Source organism: Camelus ferus, chromosome 3 (genome assembly GCF_009834535.1).
Source record: "Camelus ferus isolate YT-003-E chromosome 3, BCGSAC_Cfer_1.0, whole genome shotgun sequence".
NCBI lineage: Eukaryota > Metazoa > Chordata > Mammalia > Artiodactyla > Camelidae > Camelus > Camelus ferus.
In genome coordinates this window covers 6389947-6402758 of record NC_045698.1, presented here as the reverse complement: position 1 = coordinate 6402758, position 12812 = coordinate 6389947, and the positions used below count along the sequence as shown (strand labels likewise).

General features: G+C 47.0%; 1 protein-coding gene across 3 annotated transcripts in view; it reads left to right on the top strand.

The window, feature by feature from the left end:
• The window catches only part of SEMA5A (semaphorin 5A), a 444249-nt gene that overhangs the window by 308232 nt on the left and 123205 nt on the right, over window positions 1–12812 (top strand). For all 3 annotated transcript variants that reach the window (XM_032469911.1, XM_032469912.1, XM_032469908.1), the window contains 2 exons: window positions 3072–3207; window positions 10565–10769. In XM_032469911.1, the coding sequence (XP_032325802.1) occupies window positions 3072–3207; window positions 10565–10769 (341 nt within the window). The remainder of the gene's footprint in view (window positions 1–3071; window positions 3208–10564; window positions 10770–12812) is intronic.

Here is a 12812-nt window from a genome sequence, read left to right as displayed (position 1 = left end):
TCTACTTTTAAAATATTTTTGGAAAAAATAGTATAGTATTTTGTTTCTTGTGGGGAAAAACTCCTATCTTCCCAGCTGACACTCTCTGGGCTAGGCCAAGTGTATGAAGTTTCCTGACTTCGGTTCACTCTGTCTGGCGGAAGGTAGCATGACCCCACAGTTAACTTCCCTTCCTAGCTGATGTGCTGTGCTAAGACTCAACATGATCACACTCCGGCCCCCGGAATCACAGGTGGCCCTGATGCTCGGGGACCCTGAGCTCCACTTGCTTCAGCGCTGGCTGTGGGAATGGTGTGGGTGGTGCCGCGTGGGTTCTGCTTTGCATCACCTTTGAGAGCTCTCATCTGGTGACCTAACGGTTTGGACAAAAGCCAGATATTTGTATCCAAAGTAAAGGATCTGAATCAGGATGGGTTGCAAGTGCTGATAAAGTGGATGGGATGACCAGCCATCCTGGTTTGTCCCAGAGTGCCCAGGTTTTAGCCCTACAAAGAGCCCTGCATCCCAGGAAACCTCTCAGTCCTGGGTGAACCGGGACCGTCAGTCACCCTATGATGTCTCCTCTGCTTCTCAAGTCTTGTTAACTTACTCTTTCGTCTCTCCTGCATCAGAAGCCTGCCCGTGAATTGCATTTCCAAAGAGTCACTTTATCTGCATCTTACTTCCCTGTTACTCTTCCCACTGCTGAGCTTAAGTGTTAATATTCCCCTGATAATAACGTTCACTCCATGAGGAGTCTTCTTTCTGATGTGAAGTTAGAAAGAAAAGACTAAATGGATGGCTCCCTGCCCACCCCGACCCCACACGACAATCTTTACTGTAAACCTGGTTTTCAACCCCAGAGCTTATTTTCTCTCTAGGTAAGTTTCTTTAAAAAACAATCAATTTATTGTTTCTGAAGTTGATTTGCTTTCCCAAACCTTGTTGAAGAAATAGTGTGGGCTGCACAAGATGAATGTTCAGTGGCTCAGCTAACACCAATTTTACACACAATGGGAGCTTGGCTAGCTTAGCTGTTCATTCCCCCATCTCCGGGCAAAGTCAGACAATTTGAAAAGTTACAAAAGTTCTGTGTCTGGGCCATTCTGAGAGGGTGAATGGTCAATTTAGATACTCACAAAAATAAGTTGCAGACTTTTGCAGACTATTTGTTTAGTGTTACAAGTGCCCATTGTGCTGGAAATCACCCAACATAGAGCGTCTGTACCAGCAGAAGCAGGATTGCTGGAGCTTCCCTCTCTCTCAAATCCTTATTCTCACTAGGTCTTGGGAACAACTTTCTGATATATCTATCTCTAAACCCAAAACACCTCCCGCCTCTGCTCCCCGTTGTGTCTCAGCCTTACTCTTACCGTCCCAGGAGTGGTTGTGTTCTTGACAAGACTTGCTCCAAATTGAAAGAATGACAGTCCAAGGTCCCAGTTATGACCTGCCTCTGACTTGACAGCTGAAAATGCCCCAGCTAAGCTTTCTGGTGCTGATGCTCATAGGTTTGGTTTATCCCTTTGCACTGGGAGATGGGGATAAAGTTCATTGTTCTAGCTTGTTAGTATGTAATGCTCCCCCTGGACTGTCACCAAGCCAGGACCAAGGTGTGGTCACCTGGTCCCGGGGAAGAAGCCCCCCTGTACATCTCGCCGGTCACTGTTGCTCAGACAGAATCGTCTAGCTCTTACTCAAGTCCAGGCACGTGTCCGAAGGCTAATTCTTCCTTATACTTTTTGACTTCCTGTGTTTTTCTCTTCTGAGAATAATGTAAAAAAATGGAAAATTCACAGTATGAATAAGTTCATATTATTCGTTTATCACTTTACTCACCAGCAGTGGGGGTAACAGTGCTCCTCGCCAAACCCTCTTCTCTGTGCTCCAGCTTCTAGAAGGAGAACGCGTCCCTGCTCTCAAGGCTCTTACCTGCCCATGGGGGTGTTTTTAAATATTGTCCAGACAGAACTGTCACCGAGACAAATTCAAAAGGTTCCTCTTCAGAGCCAGCCCACCTGGGGTTGAAGTCCAATTCCCCCATTGAGTGGCTGGGTGACTCGGGGCAGGTGGGTCTGGGTCCCACTTTCCTCATCAGTGAATTTCCTTACCTTACGAAGACCGAGTGAACTGGAGTTTGCAAAGCCTTTAGAATGGTGTCTACCACCTGCCTATTCAGTGTTTCTCTGACAAGTATAAGGCAGCCATTTCCATTTTGGAGTTTCTTGACTTTTCCTTTGATTCAGGAAAAAACAATTGATGAGTAGATATAACATTGGCTTAGAGTATTAACATGAAATTTTGAAACCGTAGCTGAGCTCAAAACGCAGATTTCTTTAACAAAAAAACATGTATAGCTGTTTCCATGCCTTAGTAATAGGGCAGCAGACGCTGACAGCGCCTCATTCCCAGCCTTCAGTTCTGCACAGCTGGAATTCCCAACCATGGCTTCAAGTTCTCCTAGGTCAGTGCTGCACCAGATGTTTCTCCCTGACCCTTTGAATTTAAAATGCTTTGTAAATTGAAAAATATATACGTACAAAGGGTCTCTGACAGGCATTTCTTGCAAAATACTTTAAGTCAATTATTCTTTTAAAGGATAACAAACAATGGCAACTATCTTGGGCTTAAAAAAATTAGAGGTAGCAGCCTCGTTCCCCACTGCCCGCTGCAGTAACCGGGCAAGTGCGTGGGAAAGGAGCTGTGCTAGACTCGTGATGAGAGCCCCTCTGCTGGAGGAGAACGTTTTTTCCCTCCAGGAATTTTAAAGGCATGACATAGAGCTCTTCAAAATCCTTCGTCACTCCCGACGTGGCTGGGTGAATTAATCCCATCCGGCAAGATTACAAGTGTCATAACCACTAAGTACCCTTGTTTCTATCCCAAAGTGTTTGTTCCCATATGAAGAAGCCACAGGGGACACCACTCATTGGCTTCAGCTTTATCAGCTTTATCCTGGGGGTGGTCAGGAGACCGATCTCGAGTCTTCCCCTAGAAGGCATTTCCTCTGCATCCCAGGGTCTGCGAGGAGGACCATGGTCCCCGGGGGTGCTCTCTGACCTGCCTTCTCCTTTCTCCTCATTTGCTTCCAGGAATAGCATTGCTGCCTCGGCTGTGTGTGTCTTCAACCTGAGTGCCATCTCACAGGCCTTTAATGGACCTTTCAAGTACCAGGAGAACTCGCGGTCTGCCTGGCTGCCATATCCCAACCCCAACCCCAACTTCCAGGTAATTCTGGGGACAAAGGGGCACTCCTCCATGGTCAGCCCTTCAGCTAGCATGTGGAGAACTTGTGTAGCCAGACTGGCTGGGATAATTTAAACTCCCGGTGCATGCAGCATGCAGCTGTGAGCTGCTGCCCCCCTCACCCCTTGTGGACGGTCCCACACTCAGCTTGCCTCATGTAAATAGACCGAGGCCTTTTGTCCACTGAGGCGCCTGGACCGAGAAAGGGCCTTTTGTCAGCTGTGAGGCCAGTGGCTGCACTGAAAAAGGCTAGCATAATGCAGCAGGTTGGGAATCCGAGCTTCAATTAGGACTAATGATGCTGGACTCCGTGTCCTCAGACGCTCTGATTCCTGATGAATGACACTGTAATGAGCGGGGTCCAGGGCACAGAGCAGTGGAGGTGAAAAAACAGAATCTGAGCTCTCACTGGCGAATGTGGTGAGGTTTCCTGTTGGGGTGAACGAGATGCGATGGGGCAGCTAGGGGTAAAGAAGAGCAGATGGCGGCTATTCAGTCATAAATCGCAGAGCTGCAGCACGTTCAGGCTGTCAGGGGCTCTGTGCATCATCGACTACCATCTACGCGTGTTTAGAAGAAGCTGAGACGCAAAGAGATTAAGCAGTTTACTCGTGTGTGGTCGGTCAGCAGATGTATTAGTGAGCCCAGGCTGCTGCAACAAAATAGCACAGTTCTGGAGGCTAGAGGTCCATGATCAAGGTTCCGGCCAATTCAGTTTCTGGTGAGAACTGCCTTCCTTGCTTGTGGAGGGCCACCTTCTCACTGTATCCTCATGAGGCTTTCCCCCAATGAGCAAGGAGAGACGCTAATCCTAAGAGGTCAGGGCCCCACCCTTATGACCTCATTTAACCTCAGGTACTTCCTTAGAGGCTCCATCTCCAAATACAGCCACCCTAAAGGTGAGGGTTTCAACATACGAATCTTGGGGAGACACAGGCATTCGTGCGTCACAGCAGGCTTCCCTTGAGGGCCCTCCTTCTGAGAAGAACTTTCATAGCGTCATCGCCACCATCATCATCATCATCACCATCAAATGTAAGTTTTAGCACCACCACATTCCCAACCCTGGGTCAGTGCTTCACACGCTCCAGGCTGCATTCTGACAATGGTGCCTTGACTGGTGACTACTTCTCCCACAGATGCAGAAGGACATTGAGCCTAAGAGCACATAACTCGGGCCAAGGACACTAGCTGATTAGTGGCCGAGCTGGGACCCCAACCCCAGTTCTCAGACGCAAAACCCTAACCTCTTCCAACCAGAAGCACTTTAGTTACCATAACTAGTCACTGCTCAAACTGGGTCCTGTAGCCAGGCCTCCACACTCTGGTTGGTTTATCATCCTAACACATAAAATCTCTGGCTTGTGAGAAAGCTGGGAGCATGGAAAAGTTCAGTTATTTTACACTTTATTGGACTTCGGCCAGGGCTATTCAGTTCTAACTGTTTTGATTTTTTTTTTTCCCCTGAAGACCATGGGGTTGGGAATTGGGAGGGGTTACTGCTTTACCTGAGCGAATTGCTTGGCCTCTCCCATCTCATGTTCTCATCAGTAAAGTGAGGAAGGGGGGCTATTTTAGGAATATCTGTTTTATGTGCTTTGTCTTAGTTTCTCCTCTCAGCAGTTCTATAAAATGGGGCATCATTAGCCCTGCTTATAAGTCAGGAAACTGTGTGATCAGATTTATATTTATTATCCAAGTCTTACTAGGAAGAAAGTTCAGTGCTGGACAAAGCAGTTCAGGCAAGCCAACAGCTGAGTGGGAGCGAGATGTGAAGCAGTCACGTTTCCTGCTGACATGTGCGGTTCATGTAATTATTAGCTGAACACCAGCTCTCTTTCCCCTTTGTTGAGTCTCTGTATCTCAGCCTACCCGGGTCCCTGAATCTTGGGGTAAAATTTAACTGTTTAAGAAGGTTCGTTGTAAGGATAGACTAGGAGTTTGGGATTAATAGATACATATTACGTATAAAACAGATAAACAACAAGGACCTACCATATAGCACAGGGAACTATATTCAATTTCTTATAATAACATATAATGGAAAATAATCTGAAATATATACGTGTATTTATAAATGGATCACTTTGCTGTACACATGAAACTAACCTTATAAATTGACTACACTTCAATAAAAAAAATAAGAATTAAAAAGAAAGCCCGTTGTAAAATCCTGAAGGTTAAAAAGCAATTAACAAAGGTGCTCGCTCTATTTATAGTGTTCTTTTAGCGTCTTGATGTTTCTATTGCAAAAGTCTTCACAGTGAACAGTAATTTAATAAACTTTGCGATGCCTGACCTCCTCCAGGCAGTGGATAACTTTCAGCCTGGGTGTATTTGTCTCACACAGCAAATCCCCTCATTTCCTACGGCCACAGCCATCTGGTCTTACAATGCCAGCGTCACACTGAAGGGCTTACTCACGTTTGTGAGCTGGGAGTCGGGCCCTGCAGTGGAATCAGTGAATCCCTCAGGATGTGGCGTGCATTTCAGACAGGAAGCTTGCTCAGCTGAGCTTGTCTTCTTCGGGTAGAATTTAAGATTTCCTTGGAAGCTAAGTTGTGGATTATGGTGATTCTTTCTATAACTCCTGGTGCAAATAGGTACCAAGTGTTTTCTTTTTGTTTAGCATATTTGATAACCTTGCTAACATAAGGCGACCCTACTGACTTCCGTGAGACCGTCTAGGCTGGAAAAGAGTGGGAATGTGTTTTCAATTAAGGATCCCTCCACTGGTTCTGTTTAAAGGGCTTTATGTTTGCAATAACCAACAATGGAAAGTGCTTTGATTCTTTTTTATTATTGTTTGCCTACTAACATTTGGAATTCTATGCAGTTCTTGCATACTAGGAGCAGCTAATTAATTATCGGAGCAGATATGTGATTCAGGTTCAGGAAGAAGAAAGGGTTAAGAGGAACAGTGCATCATTTTTTCAAGATTTAACGCAGAAATCTCTATTGAAAACAATAACAAAACAGAATAAAACCCATTAATTTTGTCAGTTACAATATAGCAACCACGGTAGCAGGTGCTGTAAAAGTCTGCCCTGTTAAAGGCTGCAGTCCCCCAAAGTCGTCCAGACTTTCTTGTCTCACCCAGCAGGACAACCGTCCGTCACTATCGGAAAACATTATCCAGACCCAGCAGCACGGCTGCCGTGGGACAGACTCTGGAGTTTTCTGTGCAGTTTTGATTAGTGCGAATCAGAAATGATGGAGCTGAAATGGAAAATAGACCCTTAGACGTGGTCAAGCAGATGAGGAAGCCATTGCTGGAAGGCCGAATGAAGGGGCTTGGCCGAGTTATCCGCACCATCTGGTGTGCAGTGTGTGTTTGTAGCAAGACAGGAGGAAGGTGCCGTCACAGTTGGCGCTCCCAGTGTGAGGCTGTGACCGCAGATTTGCCACCTAGCTCGCTGGTGGTCTAGGACAAGGGTGGATCAGTGGTCCCTGAAACAAGCAAACAAGAATGCAAGTCTCACTGTCCAAGAATTAGTAGAAGTATTGATCCTATGATTTTCAGAGGCGTTAGCAAGACACCGTTATGGATTGTGAGCCACACGAGCACGATGGCTATGTTTTTACTATTTTTATTGTTTTCCTCTCGCCCAGAGTCCCCAGGGTGTCACACAGACACTGCGGGAGCCCACTGTACAAGGCACAGCTAGAGAATTTGCAGCCCATTAGAGAGCAAGGTGGGTTCCTTGTGAGCTAATGAATGTACGCTATAAATTTAAATAGCCTTCAAAATATTTGAAAAAGAGTCCTTGGGTGAGATGTTCATCATAAGCTGGTTAGAGAAACCAGGCCATCATAAAGTATACTTTAAAACCAGTCCTTGGCTGGCAATTTTGTCACTCAGTTCCAACCTATAGGGTTTTTTCTCACAACACCAAGCAATTCTCCAACACCAGCTGTGCGTCCTATGATTCCACTCAGTTCTGACACTGTTTCCCCAGAGACAGCATCAGATCCCACAGGTTAAGGGCTCAGTCCTGCAAGACTCTCCCTGACCCTCACTTCAGATGTTAGCTTCAAGTCCAGGTTGGCACCCATGCTTCTGCCCTATGGTTCCGATGACCCCCCTCTTTAATTTCATTAATTGGCTCATGGAACTCAGAAACATTTTACTTACTAGATCGCTGGTTTGTTATAAGGGAAATAACTCAGAAACAGCCAGATGGAAGAGATGCAAAGGTCAAGGTCTGGGGAAAGAGCATGGAGCTCTCTCTGAGCTGGACACACTCCCTGAATTTCCATGTGTTCACCAACCTGGCAGCTCACAGCTCCGTCCTTCTGGTTTTCCTGGAGGCTTTGTTACACAGGCAAGATCGATTCAATCATTGACCATTGGAGATGGATTCAACCACTAGCACCTTTCTCCCCCCTGGATGTCAGGGTACTGGGACTGAAAGTTCCAGCCCTCTAATCACATGGTTGGGTCCCCTGGAAACCAGCCCCGATCCTTAGGTGCTTTCCAAAAGTCGCCTCATTGCCGTAACAAAAGACATCTTTACTACTGTCATCACTTAGGAAATTTCAAGGGTTTTAAGAGCTCGGTGACAGAACAGGGATGAAGACCAAATATTTATTTCTTATTACAAATCACAACATCACAGTGACAGTTGAGGTTGCTGACTTAAAGACAGGGGGTCCAGGAGTGAAAACCACAAGGGGTCTTGCCAGGCAGTCCCGGCCCACCCAGGCCTCCAAGTATCCCAGGTCCCCAGTGTCCTTAAGAGCAGCCAGAGGTCCTCAGTTTTATATTATGTCTCCTGATTTCTATGATGTCAATTTAAAAAAAACAAAAAACACTGTGCGTAGAAAGCAAAACCCATGTCCAAAACTTCACCCAGCAGGCAGACTGCTGAATGCCACCTGGGCCTGAAATACTGCTGCTGGCTCCAGGACGAGGAAACAGCCAAACACTGTCGGCCTCAGAACTAGAACTCACCTGGATCGGCTTCAGACCAAGTCTGGTAGAGCTTCCACTTCGTAACACATTTGTTAACAGGCAGTGCTCTGTCTGCCAAGTGTTACTATTAAATATGTTAATGACATTAAATCTCCTGACACAGCCCACCCCACCCCCCGACACAACTGCCGTGTGTTCATCCATTGATTCCTTCCTGTCTTTATCTATTCATTCATTCCCTTTAGCCTCTGTGGCTCAATGGACCATAGAATTGCTGCTTCCATGAGGACACACTGACCATTTACTGTTGTTTGAATGGTTTCTCTGTGCCAGGCGCACAGCCTTGCTCCTCGGCATGTGCAAGCACGTGTGATTCATGTACAGATGCTCTCCACTGAGAGTCCCCGTTGGCCTCACAGCCGCCCTGCGCAGTGAGCAGGGGAGGTATTTTCTAGACACTTGATGGGTCAAGAGACAGGCTGAGAGGCAGGGCCTCACCTGAGGCCACGTGGCTCCGGGTCACAGAGCCGCATCCTTCGTCTTCACCTGACCTTCCCACTGCCTGGCACCCAGGCCGCCCCTGCCAGGATGTGACATTAAACCGAGCACTGGACCAGTTTCAGAATGCATTTCGCTGCAAGAGTCTTTGATTCGACAGTCGTGCTGTCGTTTCCTGGCGTGGGAGGCACTGTACCCAGTGCGTCAGGAGTACCGGCTGAAACAGTACCGGCTGTTTCACAAAAGCCTTTTCCATCTACTTCTGCACCTCTAACCGATTATAAGAGCAAGTACTGGAAATGACATGTTATAAAAGGAGTTTCAGATGCTATGGACAGGGAATTCGTTTCCACTAAACCTACTTAGATGAAGCTCTGAGGATCAGCCTTTATTGGTACCAGGACTTAAAGTCTATGAAAGAAATGGGAGCGGTTGGTGCGAATTTTCTGATTCTGCACTCTGCCCCAGGAAAGCTCGGCTGGCTTTCCTATCCCCCTTTTTACCTCATCTTTGCCCAAAACCATCCTGTGGAACACCTGCCAGCCTCCCTACAACGCAGCTCTGAATTGAATTCTCAGCAATTCCCAGGCCTGATTTCCCCTGTGTCTCCCAGATTTCTCTTCATGCTACTTCTGACCCGAGACGCCCCCTCCTGCCCATTTCCTTCTGATTTCTTCCTCCCCCCGCCACCTCCCTTCCTCCCTCACTTCGTCTGTCTCCTTAGCCCCCTCTCTTCTTGCAAATTCATCATTGTTGGGGAAGAAGACATTTCTCTCTCTCCTTCTTGGTTCTTCTGACCAGTCGAAGAATTAAATTGACATGAGAAAGATTAACAGGGGAAAAGCAAACAAATTTTAATAACACGTATGCATTGGAGAGACCAGGAAAACCAGTTAACTCCCCCAAATGACTGAAGCCCTCACCTCAAATTCACCTTCAGCTAAAGATAAAAGAGGACCTTGCGGGTAGCAGTTTGGGTCTTCAAAGGGGAAGAAGGCAATTGACCCAGAGATAGAAAAGCAAATGTTTGGTAAATAAATGCTTGCTGGCCCAGGAGGAGACAGTGAGACACAGCGTGGACCCTGATCCCTGGGCCCTGCCGAGTTTCCCTACCACCCTCAGGCCGTATTCTTTGTAGATGTTTCTGGACGTACTCTATTCCAGGAGCAGACCCTCTACCTCATTTTTTTTTCTTTAAGCAGTTAAGGGGAAGGTCAAAGTTTTTTCCTGAATCTCTTCAGCCTTCATTGTTTTCAGCTAGAAATAACTCGCATGCCCGAGAGACATTTCAGAGTGTCAAGTTTTGCTCCCCTACACCGTGTTAGTTCTCAGATGCTAGACTCTAAACAAATTTTTTTGTTTCTTCTAGCTTAGAATATGAGCACAGAGCAGTGAGCCCAGCTTAGTGTTTTGCAGCCCACGTGAAAGGCAGCAGAGCAAGGCTGCATGGCTTACAGATTACCATGACCTCGTTCTATCTCCTTGGAGTCCAGACCTTACTTAAAGACCTGCCATTCGTTCCAAGGAAAACTAGTAAATCTACGTGATGCGTTGGCTGCCTTTCCAGTGTGCGAACCTGGTTTATCTGACAGATAGAATAGCCTGCATTTAGCCAGACAGCTCTCAAGGGGCTCAACAGGTGCTGAGGAGACTGTTTAAATTCAAGTTAGCAATGGCTTCTACTTTCGTTTTTTAAACTTCTGATCATTCTTTTATGATGGAGTCAAGAGACTCTCCAAATATAGTGAGTTCAGATCTGCAATAAGAGAGACTCCAATGACAGGAGCTTTCAAGGGAAATGGAGAAGCAGGCATGTTTGTGCACTCCAGTCATTAAGATTCCAAGTCAGCCTCCAGCCGGGGTGGCCACGGTCAACTGTGGGTGTGCAGGGGGCTGGCTCTGGTGACGGCCTGTCTTCCTCTGCAGTGTGGCACCATGGACCAGGGCCTGTACGTGAACCTGACGGAAAGGAACCTGCAGGATGCTCAGAAGTTCATTCTGATGCATGAGGTGGTACAGCCAGTGACCGCAGTGCCCGCCTTCATGGAGGACAACAGCCGCTTCTCCCACGTGGCTGTCGACGTGGTGCAGGGCAGGGACGCGCTGGTCCACATCATCTATTTGGCCACAGGTAGGAGCTTGCCCTTCCTTGGAGAAGTCTTTGACCATCGTCTGATTTCACTTTTTACATTCCAAACACTCGATCATGCTTTGGGTCTGTCCTCTTTCCTCCAAGCCGCAAAGCCCATCGGGCTCCCTCATCTTCAACATCCTCTGGAAATAATTTCATTCTCTTTTTTAAACTGTGTTAGTCATAATTTTAATTGGAAAGGCAGTGCCTGACTTCTTAACTATTGTTTCTTAACCACACGTAAGTCTTTTCTTGGCAAGACCCTTTTCATTTGGATAATTTAAGACAGTGAAATTTGTTAGAGGAGCTCGCTGGGTGAAATTCTATCCTGGGATTATCATATGATTTCCGATTGGTTTAAAAACAGTGTTCACAGCAAGAAATTCCTATTGTAGGACGGTATGGAGAAGCATTCCGAAGAATATGTCTATGGGCATAAATAACAAAATATTTTATAGAAAACACAGGAAACAATGCTGACCCAATTATCAGTGACAACTAGACCCATCTGGTTTCCATAGTAACTCGCCTGTTGAAGGCAGGTGCCATCTTAGTTCATTATAGGAACAGCACTGGGTGTCTGAGGCCAGCCTCATGGCTGTGTCTTAGTTTCACAAACTTGCCCAGCTTTTTCTTGCCTTCAGGTCCTCCCCTACAGAGCTCCCTCTTTGTGAAGTCCACCTCACCTCCACGTCCTCTGTCCAGTGTTTGGTGTAATTGGCACCTTTGCATAGAATACAATTTTCATTGTTGTTAATAATATCTTATATCCATCAGCTGGTTAATTTTATTGATGAAATTACTGAGATTTACTAAGGTTTTCCTATCTTGTGGTCCATCTGAGCACTGATGAGTAAGATGGTGAACAGACAGGCAGTTTGGCTCTGCTGAACCTTACAGGCCAGTGGGGACAACCGATAAGAAGCCAGCACTAAGAAAACTCTGAGAGAGGAGATGACAAGCTTATGCAGTGGGTGTGAATAGAGGGAGGTGGCAGGGAGAGCCAGGGAGCCTCCTGTGCTTGGCCAGGCAAGGTTGGACTCTCCTAGGAGGTGATGGTTAAGCTGAGAGCTGATTTCGGAGGAACAGCTGGCCTTACACGAGGAGGGAAGCAGCCAGGGTGCCAGAGGCAGGAGTGGGCAGCTGTGGCCGGGGCCGCTGTGTGGTCAGGTCAAGTCAGGACCGAAACGTAACCACTGAATCACCAAAGGAGGCCACTGGTGCCTCCAAAGTTCCATTTGAGGGAAGAGTAGGGGGACAGGGAGGGAGCACAGAGGAAGCTGGGTGGAAATAGCTACTATGAGCAAGGCTTCCAGAGGTATTCGGGGAAGACCTGGAGAAGATGGACCTGGTTGCCTTGGGGACGGAACTTCAAGTCTGTTGTTTGTTTTAAGAGCAGACAAGGAATTACCATCACAGTGTCTGTCTTGCTCACTAGAGAGCAGAGGAACCAGGACTCTTTTCCTGCCATTTTTATCCTAATGCCCCACAGCAGTGAGCCTACCATGTGATGGGTTGAGGAATGAATGAAACGGACCTTTCCAAAGTTTTTCCTAGTTTTTTCTCTTTTTTCCCATAAATGTTCTGGTTGATGTGCAGAGAATAGAGTCCTGTTGGAATTCTAAGAGGCTGTTGAGTTCCTCATCAGTACTTGGAGGGGGGATGGTGAGGGGGATGGGCTGGCCCTGAGCAGGGTCTGGGCAGGTCAGTGCAGAGCAGCCTGCGGCCTCAACCTGAGAATTCTGAGCTAGTCCTACTACCAAGGCCTTGGGAAGGTCACGTTTGTTTCCATTGTGTTTATGAGGATTTATAGTGAGCTTCTGATGATTTCTGGTGACCCTGTCCTTCTACTTTAATTTTGACAATTATCTCAGTCAGCTCAGGCTGCTGTAATGAAGTACCACGGACTGGGCACCTCAAACAAGAGACATTTATTCCGTGCAGTTTTGGAGGCTGGAAAGTCCAAGCTCAAGGTGCCAGCCGGTTTGTTTCCTGGTGAGGGCTCTGTTCGTGGTTTGCAGATGGCCGTCTTCTTGCTGTGTC